At 45.3% G+C, this 13848-nt stretch overlaps 1 protein-coding gene across 2 annotated transcripts in view; it reads right to left on the bottom strand.

The window, feature by feature from the left end:
- The window catches only part of wwc1 (WW and C2 domain containing 1), a 197511-nt gene that overhangs the window by 14948 nt on the left and 168715 nt on the right, over nucleotides 1-13848 (bottom strand). For both annotated transcript variants that reach the window (XM_070878102.1, XM_070878103.1), the window contains one exon: nucleotides 941-1171. In XM_070878102.1, coding sequence (XP_070734203.1) covers nucleotides 941-1171 — 231 coding nt within the window. The remainder of the gene's footprint in view (nucleotides 1-940; nucleotides 1172-13848) is intronic.

Genomic DNA, 13848 nt, shown 5'->3' with positions numbered 1-13848 from the left:
AACTTAGTCTGATAGCATCAAATGTTTAAAGTGTCATACTTCATGAAACAGTCCAAAAATCTGAGAACTGAGACACAGGAATTAGAAATTATTTACCTTCTACTGATTGGCATACATGCAAACTTAGATATACTAAAAGTAGACAACCCAAGAGGCGAGGAATACTATCACTATGGATAAGTGTTGCCCTTTCGGGTTGGACTTATTTCTGGAGGTTTCACCACATGACTTTCTACCTTCAAACGCCCTGCCCAGTCAAACAGCCATTTTTCTCACTGCCAATATTTCAAAGAAATGAAAAAAACATTTATTTTAATGCCCATTTGATTTTTCTGTGCTAAACTGAAAAAGGAAACAAGTACTGTATAGCCAACATCCAAAATACAAGCAGCGAAACTGCCACTTCCTATAGTCAGACTTCAAGGTTACAATTTATTGCCACCTCAAGTCTAGCTTGACAACGTGTAGTTAACATTATTTTTTACAAACATGTAGGAGAGTTAATAATCAAGCATTCAAATCCCACAAATGCATGTTTTCTCTGAAGAAAAATGTAACCCTTTTCTATGTCTTGCTTGAAAAAAAAATCTCCAGCTGTGTTCATTTTAATGGATTTACAATCTTATCCTGATTTATCCTCAAAAGATTCGGTTTCGAATGATGTGACCATGACAAGTTTGCAAAGTAATTGCAGATAGCCCTCACTTTACCAAAATTTGTTTCCCCCCCAGATTCTTATGTTCAGATTCATAAGCCGGGAAAACCGTGGGAATTTTTTCCAACATTGAGAGATTTGCAAACAGCAGTTTGTAATTACTAGGCTCAACTCTTAATTTTAAGTAAACAATAGAATTATTCAGTATATACACGTTATGAGGCATCTCCTTTTCCTAACGGTTGTGCACAACTGAACATTAAGTAATAAATGTCAATACGCTACCTGTTTCTCAACTTGCTTCAGCAGGGTCTGAAACCTTGCATCATCCTTAACCCACTGAGGCAGTTCTGTCTCTCCTCTGGCTTTGGCCTTGTCAATCTGCTGTTTCAGATCCTTCAAGGTGTCCAGTTCCTGAGTTAGCCTGTTCTGCCTGGTCCTTGATGCCTGCAGATCCAACTCCAAATCCAAAGAGGTTCGCACCAGCCTTTCTGATCCTACCCTTCTGATTGAAGGCTGGAAAAGATCACAATTTTTGCCTTTAGGTAATGAATTAGCTTGATGAGAAAATATGATGAAAGCCAGCAAACCTAACAACATCTTTCTACATTGTCAAGGTATGATAGAATGAAAACATGTGTATATATCAGACCCAGGACTGAGGTCTGTAAGGTATTGGACTTACTGTAGAATTACTAGTATTTTATGTAATTAGTTCATATTAATTAATGATTAAGGGCTTAGAATGACCTTTTTTAGACCCACTTTTCGGCCTTTAATTTGCGCAGTGGTAAAAATCGGCGTTGCACGAGGATTCGTAGCGCAAACAACGAATTTCGGCAACTTTAGGCCGATAGCGCTGCGAGAGGCGCCTAGGAAGGGGGAAAAAAAAAATTGCAGAACACAAAAAAAAAAATCACGAAACATTCACAAAACCCTTACCTACTAAATCGCTGAAAAAGAATTAAAAAATAAAAACTTTAACTTATCTTTTTTGCAGGTCTTCATACTTACCGTTGCTGGCAGGGCTGCACCACAGGTTTAACCCAGACAGTATTCTGGGTGCACAATGTGGGTCCTGAGAGCACCAAAAATCAATCGCAAATGCTATTTCGGGTGTTGTATGTCGGCACTCCTCTCCCTAGAAGTACGTGGAAGCGCTGCTGCAAAAAGGTCATCAAAGATCCCGCCGACCGGGTTTACGCCGCAGAGGGTCAAATCGCGGCGAAAATCCAGTTGCAAAGTCGTTGAAATTCTAGCCCCAAATGTCACAGTTATATTTTTCGGTCTTTTCTAACTTTTTTACCCAACATTATTTCGGCTCTCTTATCTTGGATCACTTTTATGAGCAAATCCCAACCACCCATAATGTTGAGAGTGTCTTTCCCTAACATACCTGGGAAATGAGCAGCAAAACCCTTTCTGGTAACTGCTTTTAGTTACTGTACTTATCTTATGACTCCATAATATTTCACTCCAGCCTTTGGAAGCAGAGCATCACGCCAAGTCTCAAAGATTAAAATATCAAGAAAATTGTATTTTACAGAAGGTAAACTGGTACTTAAATAACAGCGATACTATATAGTTACATAGATTGCAAGGACATACTCCTACATAACTCTGAGTGAACAAAATAGAGACCATAGAATGATACAGCACAAGAGGCCATTCGTCCCATCATGCCTGTGCAGCTCTTTGAAAGAGCTATCCAATTAGTCCCACTCCCCTGCTCTTTCCCTGCAGCCCTGCAGCTTTTTTCACTTCAAGTATTTATCCAATTCCCTTTTGAAAGTTATTGTTGAATCTGCCTCCACCACCCTTTCAGGCAGTGCATCCCAGATCATAACAACTCACTGCGTTAATTTTTTCCCCTCATATCGACTCTGGTTCTTTTGCCAATTACCTCAAATCTGTGTCCTCTGGTTACCAACCCTTCTGCCACTGGAAACAATTTTTCCTTATTTACCCTTCATGATTTTGAACACCTGTCAAATCTCTCCATAACTTTCTCTGCTCCAAGGAGCACAACCCCAGTTTCTCTAGTCTCTCCACGTAACTGAAGCCTTTCATCCCTGGTACCATTCCAGTCAACTGCTTCTGCATTCTCTCTAAGGCATTTGACATAATTCCTAAAATATGGTGCCCAGAATTGGACACAATACTCCAGCTGAGGCCTAACCGGTGTTTTAAAGCTTTAGCATAACTTCCTTGCTTTTGTACTCTAATGCCTCCATTTATAAAGCCAAGGATCCTGTATGTCTTTTTAACAGCCTTCTCAACTTGTCCTGTGTAAGAGGAAAAATAGATTTGGCATTAGGGGTATATACGAAATGTTTTAAGTTAGTTAGCCAGAAAAGGTGTATAGCTGAAATCCTTGGCATTCAAAGTAAAGGTACAATTCGGACACGCCTATCTCCAGTGCTCCATAAACCTCATTGTGTCTCAATGGTTTATTAGCACATTGGAATGTTATCTTATCTCTCTCGTCTTGACCAAATGGAGTTTTTCCATTGTCACTTTAGACCCCTTGCCCTGTTTATCTGCCCCTCTGGGTTTCCTGTGATGGGGCCTCCTATTCTGATATGTTATTTCCTTGACATACCCTTATAAAAGTGACCATTACAAAGGCCTATGTCCGAAGTCCATTCCTAACCCTGTAATTATAACAGAGCTCGATAGCTCCAATAAACAACCCGAGCTGCAGGCCACCAGGTCAGCACATTCTAACAAGATGAGGTCACCCTAGAGAAGGCCTGAAACTGCCTTAAGACACTGGTCTGTCAATCCAAGGTATTACTGATAAGGTAACCAATCAGAAGTGGTGGGAGGTTGTACTGGGGAAGTAACGAGGTCTTTGAAATTGTATTAAAAAAAATGTATGAATTTGCTGTTCGCAGAACATTTCCACTCACAGGCGGCTGTGTTGAGAAATTGCTCCCAGACCGTTCATGATTAAAGATCATTTATCCTTGCCTTCCATCTCCGTCTATTAACTTCAAGGGTTGCTACACGGATTGGGACGAGTGTCGACCCCTTATATCCGGGGGCCCGCTTGTGGAAAGAGAAGCCTTTCTGCTATCCCCCTACAATTTGGCGAGCAGGGTACATATTTCCCGAACGGAACAATGATCCAGCTGTTGGGGCGAGTATGTTTTGATTTACCACCTTCAAGTTAGAGCTGTGACATTGTAGATCGGGAGGGAAAAACATCTGTACAAAAGAACCAACTGTAGCAGGCCCCAGAGGGGTGGAGGCAAAGGACAAGGACGATCAGTGGGTGAGAGGGGGTTGAGGGTATACTCTGAGACGCGCGCGTGTAGGAGGCGCGGCAGTGCGAGGGTACAACGCAAAGGGAAGACTATATAGACAACGTCCTCATAGGGACGAGACATATTGACCCAGAAGCAGTACGGGCATACAGCGCAGACACGAGACATTTTGACCCGGAAGCGTGGCGGTACAAGTGTATGGCGCAAAAGGGAGACATATAGACAACGTCCTCGCAGAGACAAGGCATATTGACCCAGAAGTGTGGCAGTACGAGGGTACGGCGCAAAGGGGAGACATATAGACGATGTCCTGCATCCTGAACACGAACTAAAGGGAATATCAGAAATCCCTACACTTTTCCTAAAGTAAGATGGATTAAAAAGCTAATAAAAAGGCAAATAAAACCGATAAGGAAACAGAACCCCAGACCAGCCAAGAACAGGAGGAAGAATGTAGCTGGGGACCAGAAGGATCTCTATTAAATTTGCTCGGCAAAAAATACACAAAACTAATCGAGACAATGAAAAAGAAAGGGTGGCAGCCCGAGGATGCCCCCGATAGACAGGAACAATGGTGGAATAGTCAGACCAAACACAAGGTTGAAATAGCCCAAGTAATTATTCTCACCTGCGATTGGGAACAAGTAAAAAAAAAGACACCCACACTAAATTGATCCAGGAACTAAAAACTAAAATAACAAAGTTAGAAGAGGCAGCAAAGGAGAACAGACGTACCCAACAATGCACATCTGTAGCACCCGGACTAATAATAACCTCCCCAGTACTCCCAATATACCTCTCCCTGGAAGATGTACAGACGGGAGAGCCTCAATATAATAAGGAGACCCAGGAAGGGCCCCCGGCATACGACGGGCACATACGGGCAGCTCCCACACACGTTACAACCGTCCCCACACACGGGCAGCAACCCACTCACGTCACCGAACAAATTCCCCTCACACCGCATGAGAGAAAGACACTGCTAAAAGATTTATCCACCCCCAAATCAAATAGCAGAAATACAGAATTCTGCAAAAGGTTGAGGAAATGTTCGAAGCGCATAATTTAATCTTAGGAGACATACACAGTCTGGTAAAGGCCAAAACCGGTAACATAAACTGGCAAAAGGCTATCCGAGTCGTGCAGAATGGCGATTGGATGACGATAGGGAACCAGTTGCAAACTAAGACACAGCGGATACAGGACCTCAAGCATGGGATGGATGAGTGTTGGGGACCAATAAGAACCAAGTGGAACAGAATATTAAAAGTAGCCCAAAAACCAAGCAAAAATGTCGGGGAGTATGGGGAGCGGAAATGGCTCGAATATAAGGACCACTCCTGTGTTAACAGCCCCGATAAAGATGATGCGGCATTCTTAGAAATGTTTAGGATGGACTGGGGGAGGCGCATCAAAAACTAATTAAGCTAGGATTCACGATAGGAGATGATTATGACGAAATCTTCGAATGGGCACAAAACGTGGAGGAATTAAAGGCCAAACAAAAGGAAAAGATAGCTAAAATAGCGGCGGCAGCTTTAATGACAGAAGAAAGAGAAGAGAGCGGGGGGACCTCCACACAGCCCCCTTGACGTGTTACACAGGTCACCAGTACGGTCACTTTAGCAGGGAGTGCCCGCGAAAAGAGGCCAAAAAAGGGGCGGGCAAATCCAGGTGCCATAATTGTGACAAACCGGGACATGTAGCAAAAAGGTGCTGGGCAGCGGGAGGTGGAGCGGCAGGAAAGGGACGCCCATCACATGTGAGGAACTGATGGAAATCCTTCGACAAACAACCTTACCAGCCCCACCCCCTCCAGAGACACCCTCTAATGAGGATCTCATCAACCTGCTTAAATTGGCCAGTACCCGCTAGGAATTACCGGCCCCACCGAGGGAAGGTTGGGACGGCCGGCGTTACATCCCCGCATGTTTATTAGTGCAGTGTTAGGGGGCCGGCAGTGCAACATGCTAGTAGACATGGTAGCGTCAGTATCCATAACCAATTTAGACCTATCTCTTACAAGAACCACTGTTAATATCCAAGGGGTAAGGGGAGGGTCCAAGAAAGCGACTTTAAGCGAAGTAATACTATTAGAAATGCAAGGAATAATGATACCTACCCAATTTTGGTGGTGTCCCAATCCGGAAGGTACCATACTAGGAATAGACACCCTGAGGGAAGATGGGGCGCTTATAGACCCCCAGCATAATCGAATAATATGGGGAGAGAAACATCAGACCCAACAGAAGTTCAATTGCCCGGGACACCAGCAGCAGCGAGTATCAAGGATTGTCCCAATACAGCCCGAGTGGGAAACAAAGGGTGTGTGGGGCAGTGTATGCCGACTATACCCGGCTCTGTGGGCACAGCACAAACAAGATTGCAGGCTGGCCCGAGTGAACCCGGCCAAAATTCATGGGCCAGAACACAAGGCCCACAGACAATATCCTTTAAAATCCGAGGCTGAGGTAGCCATCCACCAAATAGTGCAGGAATTGGAAGCACAAGGAGTGGTAAAGCTAGTAACAGCCACCACTAATTCTCCAGTGTGGCCGGTAAAGAAACCCGATGGGACATGCAGGTTCACTGTCGACTATACAGTCCTAAATAAGGTTACCCCAAGGGAACATCCGATTGTGGCGAGCCCATCCACTATGTTTAATGGCCTGAACCCAGAGCATAAAATCTTTACTGTACTCGACATAGCAAACGGGTTCTGGGCTATACCTTTGGATGAGGAGTCAAAAAGGAAGTTGGCTTTCACTGAAAAGGGAAGACAGTATACATGGACCAAGGTGCCACAAGGGTTTCACAATAGCCTGGGCATATTTCACCGGGCAGTGTCAGGAATCCTGGACCCCCTGGACGTAGGAGAATGGAGCACTATACTACAGTACGTTAACGATATCCTTATCACTTCTAGTACTGAGCAACAGCACGTGATAGCCCTGACTACAGTACTGGGAGCCTTACGGGACTCTGGGTTTAAGGCAAATCCTAGGAAAGTCCAGGTGGGGAAGGAGGAGGTTATGTATCTGGGATACATAATAATCCAAGGGAAAAGACGGATGCTTGAAGATCAAAAGGAGGCTGTCCACGATGCGCAGCTCTGCCGTTTGTCATGTGAAAACAGCATCTTGCTGTCTGCCTCTGAAAGAGGAGCACGAGGGAGACAGGGGGCCCAAAGCTTGTGTGGCAAGAAACCAGTGACATCTTGAATAAACAATGGACAAGGCTAAAGATAAAGCATTATATGATTAAGCTAAATGTGCTGACCATCTTGGACAATAGCCTGTGTGGCGAACCGATGGACAAGGCTAAACAAGATAAAGCAAAATATGATAAAGCTAAATGAGCTGACCTCAACTGCCTACTGTCTAACTGTTATCTAAGGTGGACACCCGGTAGCAACAGAATTAAAACTTACAATGTAATATGGAATGTTCTAGAAGGGAGGCGGGGACATTGTATAACGCGTCATTTGAATGAATAAAAATCAGGTACATGCTGTATCAATTTGAGAAGCTTGGCTCAAGACACAGCAAGTTGTCTACCATGCGTGCGAATAAAGACTGTTTGTACCCTTGTTTTAAGGCTTGTGTTGAGTATTTTGAAATATTCCACAACAAATGGCGCAGTCGGCAGGATCTCACAACAGACAATGGACACAGGCAGACGTAAACAGGTCACCCGTGGGAGTACGTTTTAATTACTACACACTGATAGACACAAGACGGACTCTACAGTGTCCTATCACCTGAGAGATCTGACTCTGCAGGTCTGAACGAGACTACACGCAGTCTACGGCTACCCCAGGTAAACGGCTTATGTGATACTGGGTTATTCGGTAATAACGAATGTTGCGATTGAACATATAAAGTCGGTATAAGTTGCAAGTATCCAGCTCGCTCGGGAACAGTTTGGAAAAGAGATATACCACTGACAACAAATAACCATGGGAGATAGGGACTTGGAGTGGGGACCAGAAGGATCCCTAACCAAGTATTTAGCTGATTAAAAACAAGAAAATTATAGAAAAAATGTTGAAACAAAAATAGGATCCCAACGCAGTTCCCATTGAACAGAAACAGTGGTGGGAAGGCGAAAAGAAACATAAGGAAGAGAAAGCACTCGTATTAGTAACCCGCGCATGTTATGAAGTATGTAGAAAGGTTAACGAGGCAGCCGCAACCAAGAAGCAAGCAAATGTCCAGAAACACTGCGCAAGTGCGACTGTATCAGTTACCCACGGTGCCAACAGCACCAGACATGACAAACAATAACGACGATGATGGATCCATAAACTGGGGAGATTTAGGAAAGAAGGCAGCAGATTATAATAGGGACCCTGGATAGGATGCACCACCTCCCTATGGCATCCCACTTCCACTTGCCCCTGTTATAATGGAATTCATCCCAGGAGCACCCGCCCAACCAGATGCTGTCCCGCCGGTCCTAGCAGGACTGGATCTAATCCGGACTATATATGTACCATTCTCCCCTGGCGACAACTGAAGTTACTGCAGCTACTTCCAGAAATAAAAGCTGGACAGAATAACGCCGAATTTTGGCAAAAACTGAGAGAAATGCTTATCTGCCACACTCTGCACAACAGAGATGTGGGAGGGCCGGTATGAGCAAAAATGCAGGAAAGTATGCGGGAACAGTTGTCCCCACAGTTCCGGGATGGAACCTGGAGCGCAGATGGAGCACCCACGGCGGTACAAAGCAAGGCCGATTTTACTGCATTCAAAGATGCCGTGATACAACTAATGGGAATAGTCCCTATAAATTGGGGACTAATAATGGCAGTTACCCAAAATAAAGGTGAATCCACGCATGACTATGGTGAGAGGAAATACACCAGCTTTCAGACACACTCGGGTATAGTGGAGGGGTCTCATCCGAGACAATGCAGCCTTTCTAAAAATGTTTAAAGATGGGCTCAGTAGCACACACCAAGTCATTCTAAAAACCGGGTTAGTCACCATGCAAGGTTATGACGATGGGCCACTGAAGTAGACAACCAGCAGAGGGCAAAGGTGGCCGCCATGGAAGAAGGGGAATGTGTGGGAGCTACAGACAGGCCAGAAGTATGTTTTAACTGCAACAAGCCAGGGCACCAACACTAAGATTGTAGGGCATCCTGAAAGGATAAGCGGAGACAGTGCAGAAATTGTAATAAGATAGGACATGAGGCCAAAGACTGCTAGACCCGGGGAGGAGGCAGTGAAGGATGAGGACTACAATGCCATTATGCAACAGTTGAAGAGATATCACCTGTAAAGGCCATGAGTAAGGATCAACTATTGCAATTGGTGAAGTAATTAATTAAGAAATAGGGGCCCCAGAGGAAGAACTGATCCCCATATGTACATAACAGTGCTGTTAAGGGGCCGGCAGTGTGATATGTTAGTAAATACAGGAGCATCAGCGTTAATAACGAATTTGAGACTACCAATAACCAAACATGCTATATAAATCCAGGGAGTAGGAGAAATCCAGATTAGAGCATATAAAAGTGAAACCCAAATATTAGAAGTAGAGGATTACTATTACCCTTTCAATTTTGGGTATGTGAACACCCCGAGGGGACAATATTGGGAATAGATCATTTAAGCAAATTAGGAGTCCTGATAGACCCCGCAAAAAGGCAGCTAGTATGGATGAACAAATCAGGAAGGATGCAACGAGTGTCCGGACCGAAGGCACTAGCCAATAACACCATACGACTGGGCAGTACCAAAATATTGTCTCGAGATTGGTCACAGGACAGGCAATGGGGAATTATTTGTGCAAATGAGTCGAAACACGACTGTGGTTTAGTAAAACCTGAGCCCATTGAGGTACCAGGATCCATGCATTGGGCTCAAGTTTCGGCTAGAGTTGCTCCTATTTTTTTGGAGCAACTAGTTTAGAATGGAGTATCTTAGAAATTGCAATTCTCGGCATTTAGTTTGCTCCACTTTTAGTGAGTTAGAATAGTTTCGTTTTGGAACAGTTTCTTTTTCAAAAGGGGGCGTTACCAGCCACTTACGCCTGTTTTGCAAGTTTAGGGAGCGAAAACTTACTCCAAGCTAACTTAGAATGGAGTAAGTGTAGATTTATGTACACTCAGAAAAACCTTGCCTACACTTTATATATTAGGCGTAGGGAACGAGAGATGGATGGGGTGGGGGGGGGGGGGGGAGGGAAGGGAAGTTTACAAGCATTAAACACTTCACTTTTACAAATAAAGAGCCATCAATAATAAATGATAAATGAATCAATAAATCAACCAATAAGTCCCCCCAAAATTAATAAAAATAAAAAAAATAATTTAAAAAAAATCAATAAATAAAAAACGATGTTTCTACTCACCTACTGCAGCACCGGGAGCCCTCCAACAGCGTGCTGGGACGGGGCCCTCCCAGGAGATGCCGTTCAGGCGGGGCTCGCCGCCAACCAGCACTTCGGGCGGGCCCCGCCACCGATCAGTACTTCGGGCGGGCCCCATCCCCAGCGAGATGCCGGGCGGGCCCTGCCGCCACCGAGGAGTTCGGGCGGGGCCTGCCCCCAGGAGATGCCAGGCAGGTGCCGCGGAAGAGGTAAGGGCTGTCAGACCACTCGGTGCGGGATAGGGGTGACGTCCCTTCGGCCAGGAATAGGGCCGTCGCCCGGAGACAGGCCGCGCTGGGAGGGCCAGGAGCTACTGCACACGCCTCCACTGAGCACGCATGCAGCTGCTGGCACTGCTTTTGGCACAGGGCTGCAGCTCTGTTCCCAGCAGCTCCTGCTGCGCCGCGCCGAGCTGGAAACGGGCCGACAGATATCAGACAATCGCGAGGTAAGTATTCAGCGCAATTTCTGTTCTACAAATTAGGCGGGCCTCTCCGATGTGTGCCGTTCTAGGGGGGTCCGAAACTTGAGCCCAATATCCCATAAAATCGGAGGCCAAACAAGCCACAGCAGGTATTGTTGAAGATCTCGTTAGGCAAGGGGTGTTACGGAAAACGGTGTCAACCACCAACTCGCCAATCTGGCCGGTAATGGAGCCTAATGGCTCTTACCGCCTAACAATAGATTATACGGCCCTGAATAAGGTAATCCCACGAGAGCACTCAATTGTGGCAAGCCCGACAACAATCTTTAATTTATTAAAGCCCGAACATAGGTTATTTACGGTATTAGATATAGCTAATGGATTTTGGTCAATACCACTGCCTCAGGAGTCACACGATAAGTTTGTATTTATGGTGGAAAATCGACGATACACCTGGACGAGAGTCCCACAGGGATTTCATAATAGTCCCGGGATATTTCATCGGGTTGAGTCGATCTCGAGAAAATTTGGACCTAACCTCATATAATTGCAAGTGTTATAATACGCTGACAATATATTAATAGCGTTTGAAGATGAAATGGGGCACTTGGGAGCATTAGTACTCACTTTACGGGCTTTGGAAGAATCAGGTTTTACGGTAAACTCCAAAAAGGCTCAGGTGGAACTAGAGCAGGTAAGGTATCCAGGCCACAAGATTAGCCAAGGGTCAAAAACATTGCCACAAGACCGCAACGCGAAAGGCCCCGACCAATCATAGTGAGGGGGGGTCCGAAAGATCTTGGGACTATTTAATTATTGTAGGAACTTTGTACCAAACATCACAGCGACAGCAGAACCTATTCAGCGATTGATAAAGGGTGGAAAACCATCAGCAGAGAAGATAGACTGGGGACCTGAACAAGATATAGCGTACACCGCACTCATGACTGCCCTAATGGCAGCACCCACCCTGGGACTGCCTAACATGGGACAGTCCTTTCATATACACTGTAGTATAGATGGGAATTTCTACAATGCAGTAGTCACACAAGACCATGGCGATAGAATGAGACCAGTAGCATGCTACTCTACCCAACAAAAGGCAGAAGTAGGGGGATTAGCCCAATACGTGGCAGCACTGGACTGTGCGGCATGGGCTGTAAGGGTCAGTGAACCGGTGGTTATGTCAGGGCAAATAATCCTACACACCCAGTGTTATATATGCAGACTATAGATATATTCTCTGTCTAGTCACTGTATTGTTGCATAAGATGAAGACTTCTTACCTGATGTACTATCAATAAGGTTTACACCGTGTACATGCTATGCTGGCACCACTAGAGGGTGCAACTGGTGGAGACCAGGGTTCGCTGCCCCTGTGGCAGAGGCTGTCCACCAGAAGGCACTGCGGTGGGAGACCTGAGGGTCACCTGCATAGGTGTGCAGGGTCCAGTATAAAAGGCTGCCCACCATGCTTGTGCCTCACTCTGGAGTTACGAATAAAGGACCAAGGTCACTACTGTTTGAGTACAACATATTGCCCCGTGGAGTCATTCATAAGTGTATTACAGGCATAACACCCAGCATACACTAGTAGAACTATTAAACACAGGAAAACTGACGGCAGTATCGGACAGCAGAGGGGGCCATTTGGGAGGCAATCCTAATTCCCAAGGACCGATCAGTACAGATAATTAAGGATTCCCGTCCTAACCCCGCCGACGGAATTCTATTCGAAGGTAAAGAACACCTCTGTAAAATCGCGAGAGAGAGTTAGATAATCCCAGAGGAATATTGGACAAAGCCATTGAGAACCCAGACTTCACACTATATGTGGATGGATCTAGAAAATATATAGATGGGGAGCCACATAGCGGGTGGACAGTGGTAAATCAGGACAAAAAAGTGATAGCGAAAGGAGGGCTAGAAGGATCTATGTCAGCACAAGTAGCCAAACTAGTCGCCTTAATTCGAGCTCTAGAATTAGCAAAAGGAAAGCGAGTAAACATTTATACAGATAGTAGGTACACCTTCGGCGTGCTACATGGTTACATGACCGCCTGGAGTCAAAGAAGATACATCACCTCCGGAGGAGGGCATATCAGACATGAGAACACAGTAAAGAATTTTGTGGAAGCCGCAAAGGGTCCCACAGAGGCGGAGGTAATCAAAGTAAAAGCATACCAAAGGGTGACAGATGAGATCCAAAGGGGGAACAAGGTAGCCGACACAGCCACCCGTAAGGCGGCAGAAACGGAACCGTGGTCTAAATAGCTGCAGCAGCCTCTGGACCAGAGAAAATGAATATAAAGAAACTACAGGAGGACACAGACGTTGAGCAAAAAGAAGGTTGGGAAAAGGGCTAAACAAGATGGAGATGGGGTAAGGAGAAAGGAATTGCGGGTAGTGGCCACTGGCACACTTCTTTCTGAGTGCAGGCATATATCATGGGCCTGACCACATGGGAAGGGGAAATATGATAAACAGACTCAGAAAAGATTGGTGGTGGTATGGATTAGGTGGGGATGTGGCTAAACAGTGTCAACGCTGCATATGTTCCCAACACAATCCTGGATGACCCATAAGGATATGAATGGCATATCAACCTAGACCAAAGGGAGCTTGGGAGAATCTATAAATAGATTTTACGGGACCATTATCAAACAGTAGAGGTGAAACATACTGCCTGGTAATAACAGACCAATTCACACGGTGGATAGAGGCATACCCTACAAAAGATTGCTCTGCCAACACGGTAGTCCAAATATTTGGATACGAGATCATCCCGAGGTGGGGTATCCCTTTGCAATTGACTCTGATCAGAGAGCCCACTTTACAGGAAAGATAATGAAAAAGGCTTGTAAAGTATTAGGTAGCCAACAACGATTTCACATACCTTATCACCTACAAAGCTCAGGAATTGTTGAATGTATAAACAAACTCTTATAACAGCCATAGCCAAAGCTATCACAGAAACGGGAAAATCATGGTCAGATGTATTACCATGTATATTAATGCGCCTACGAGCAACACCCAACCGGACAGACTCCATACGAGTTAATGACCGGACGCGCCATGTGCTTACCTCCACTGGAAGTGCAGAATTAGGGCCAATCAGG

Source organism: Pristiophorus japonicus, chromosome 4, assembly GCF_044704955.1.
Source record: "Pristiophorus japonicus isolate sPriJap1 chromosome 4, sPriJap1.hap1, whole genome shotgun sequence".
Taxonomy (NCBI): Eukaryota; Metazoa; Chordata; class Chondrichthyes; family Pristiophoridae; genus Pristiophorus; species Pristiophorus japonicus.
The sequence above is the reverse complement of the archived record's forward strand: the minus strand, read 5'-3'. Positions and strand labels throughout refer to the sequence as shown.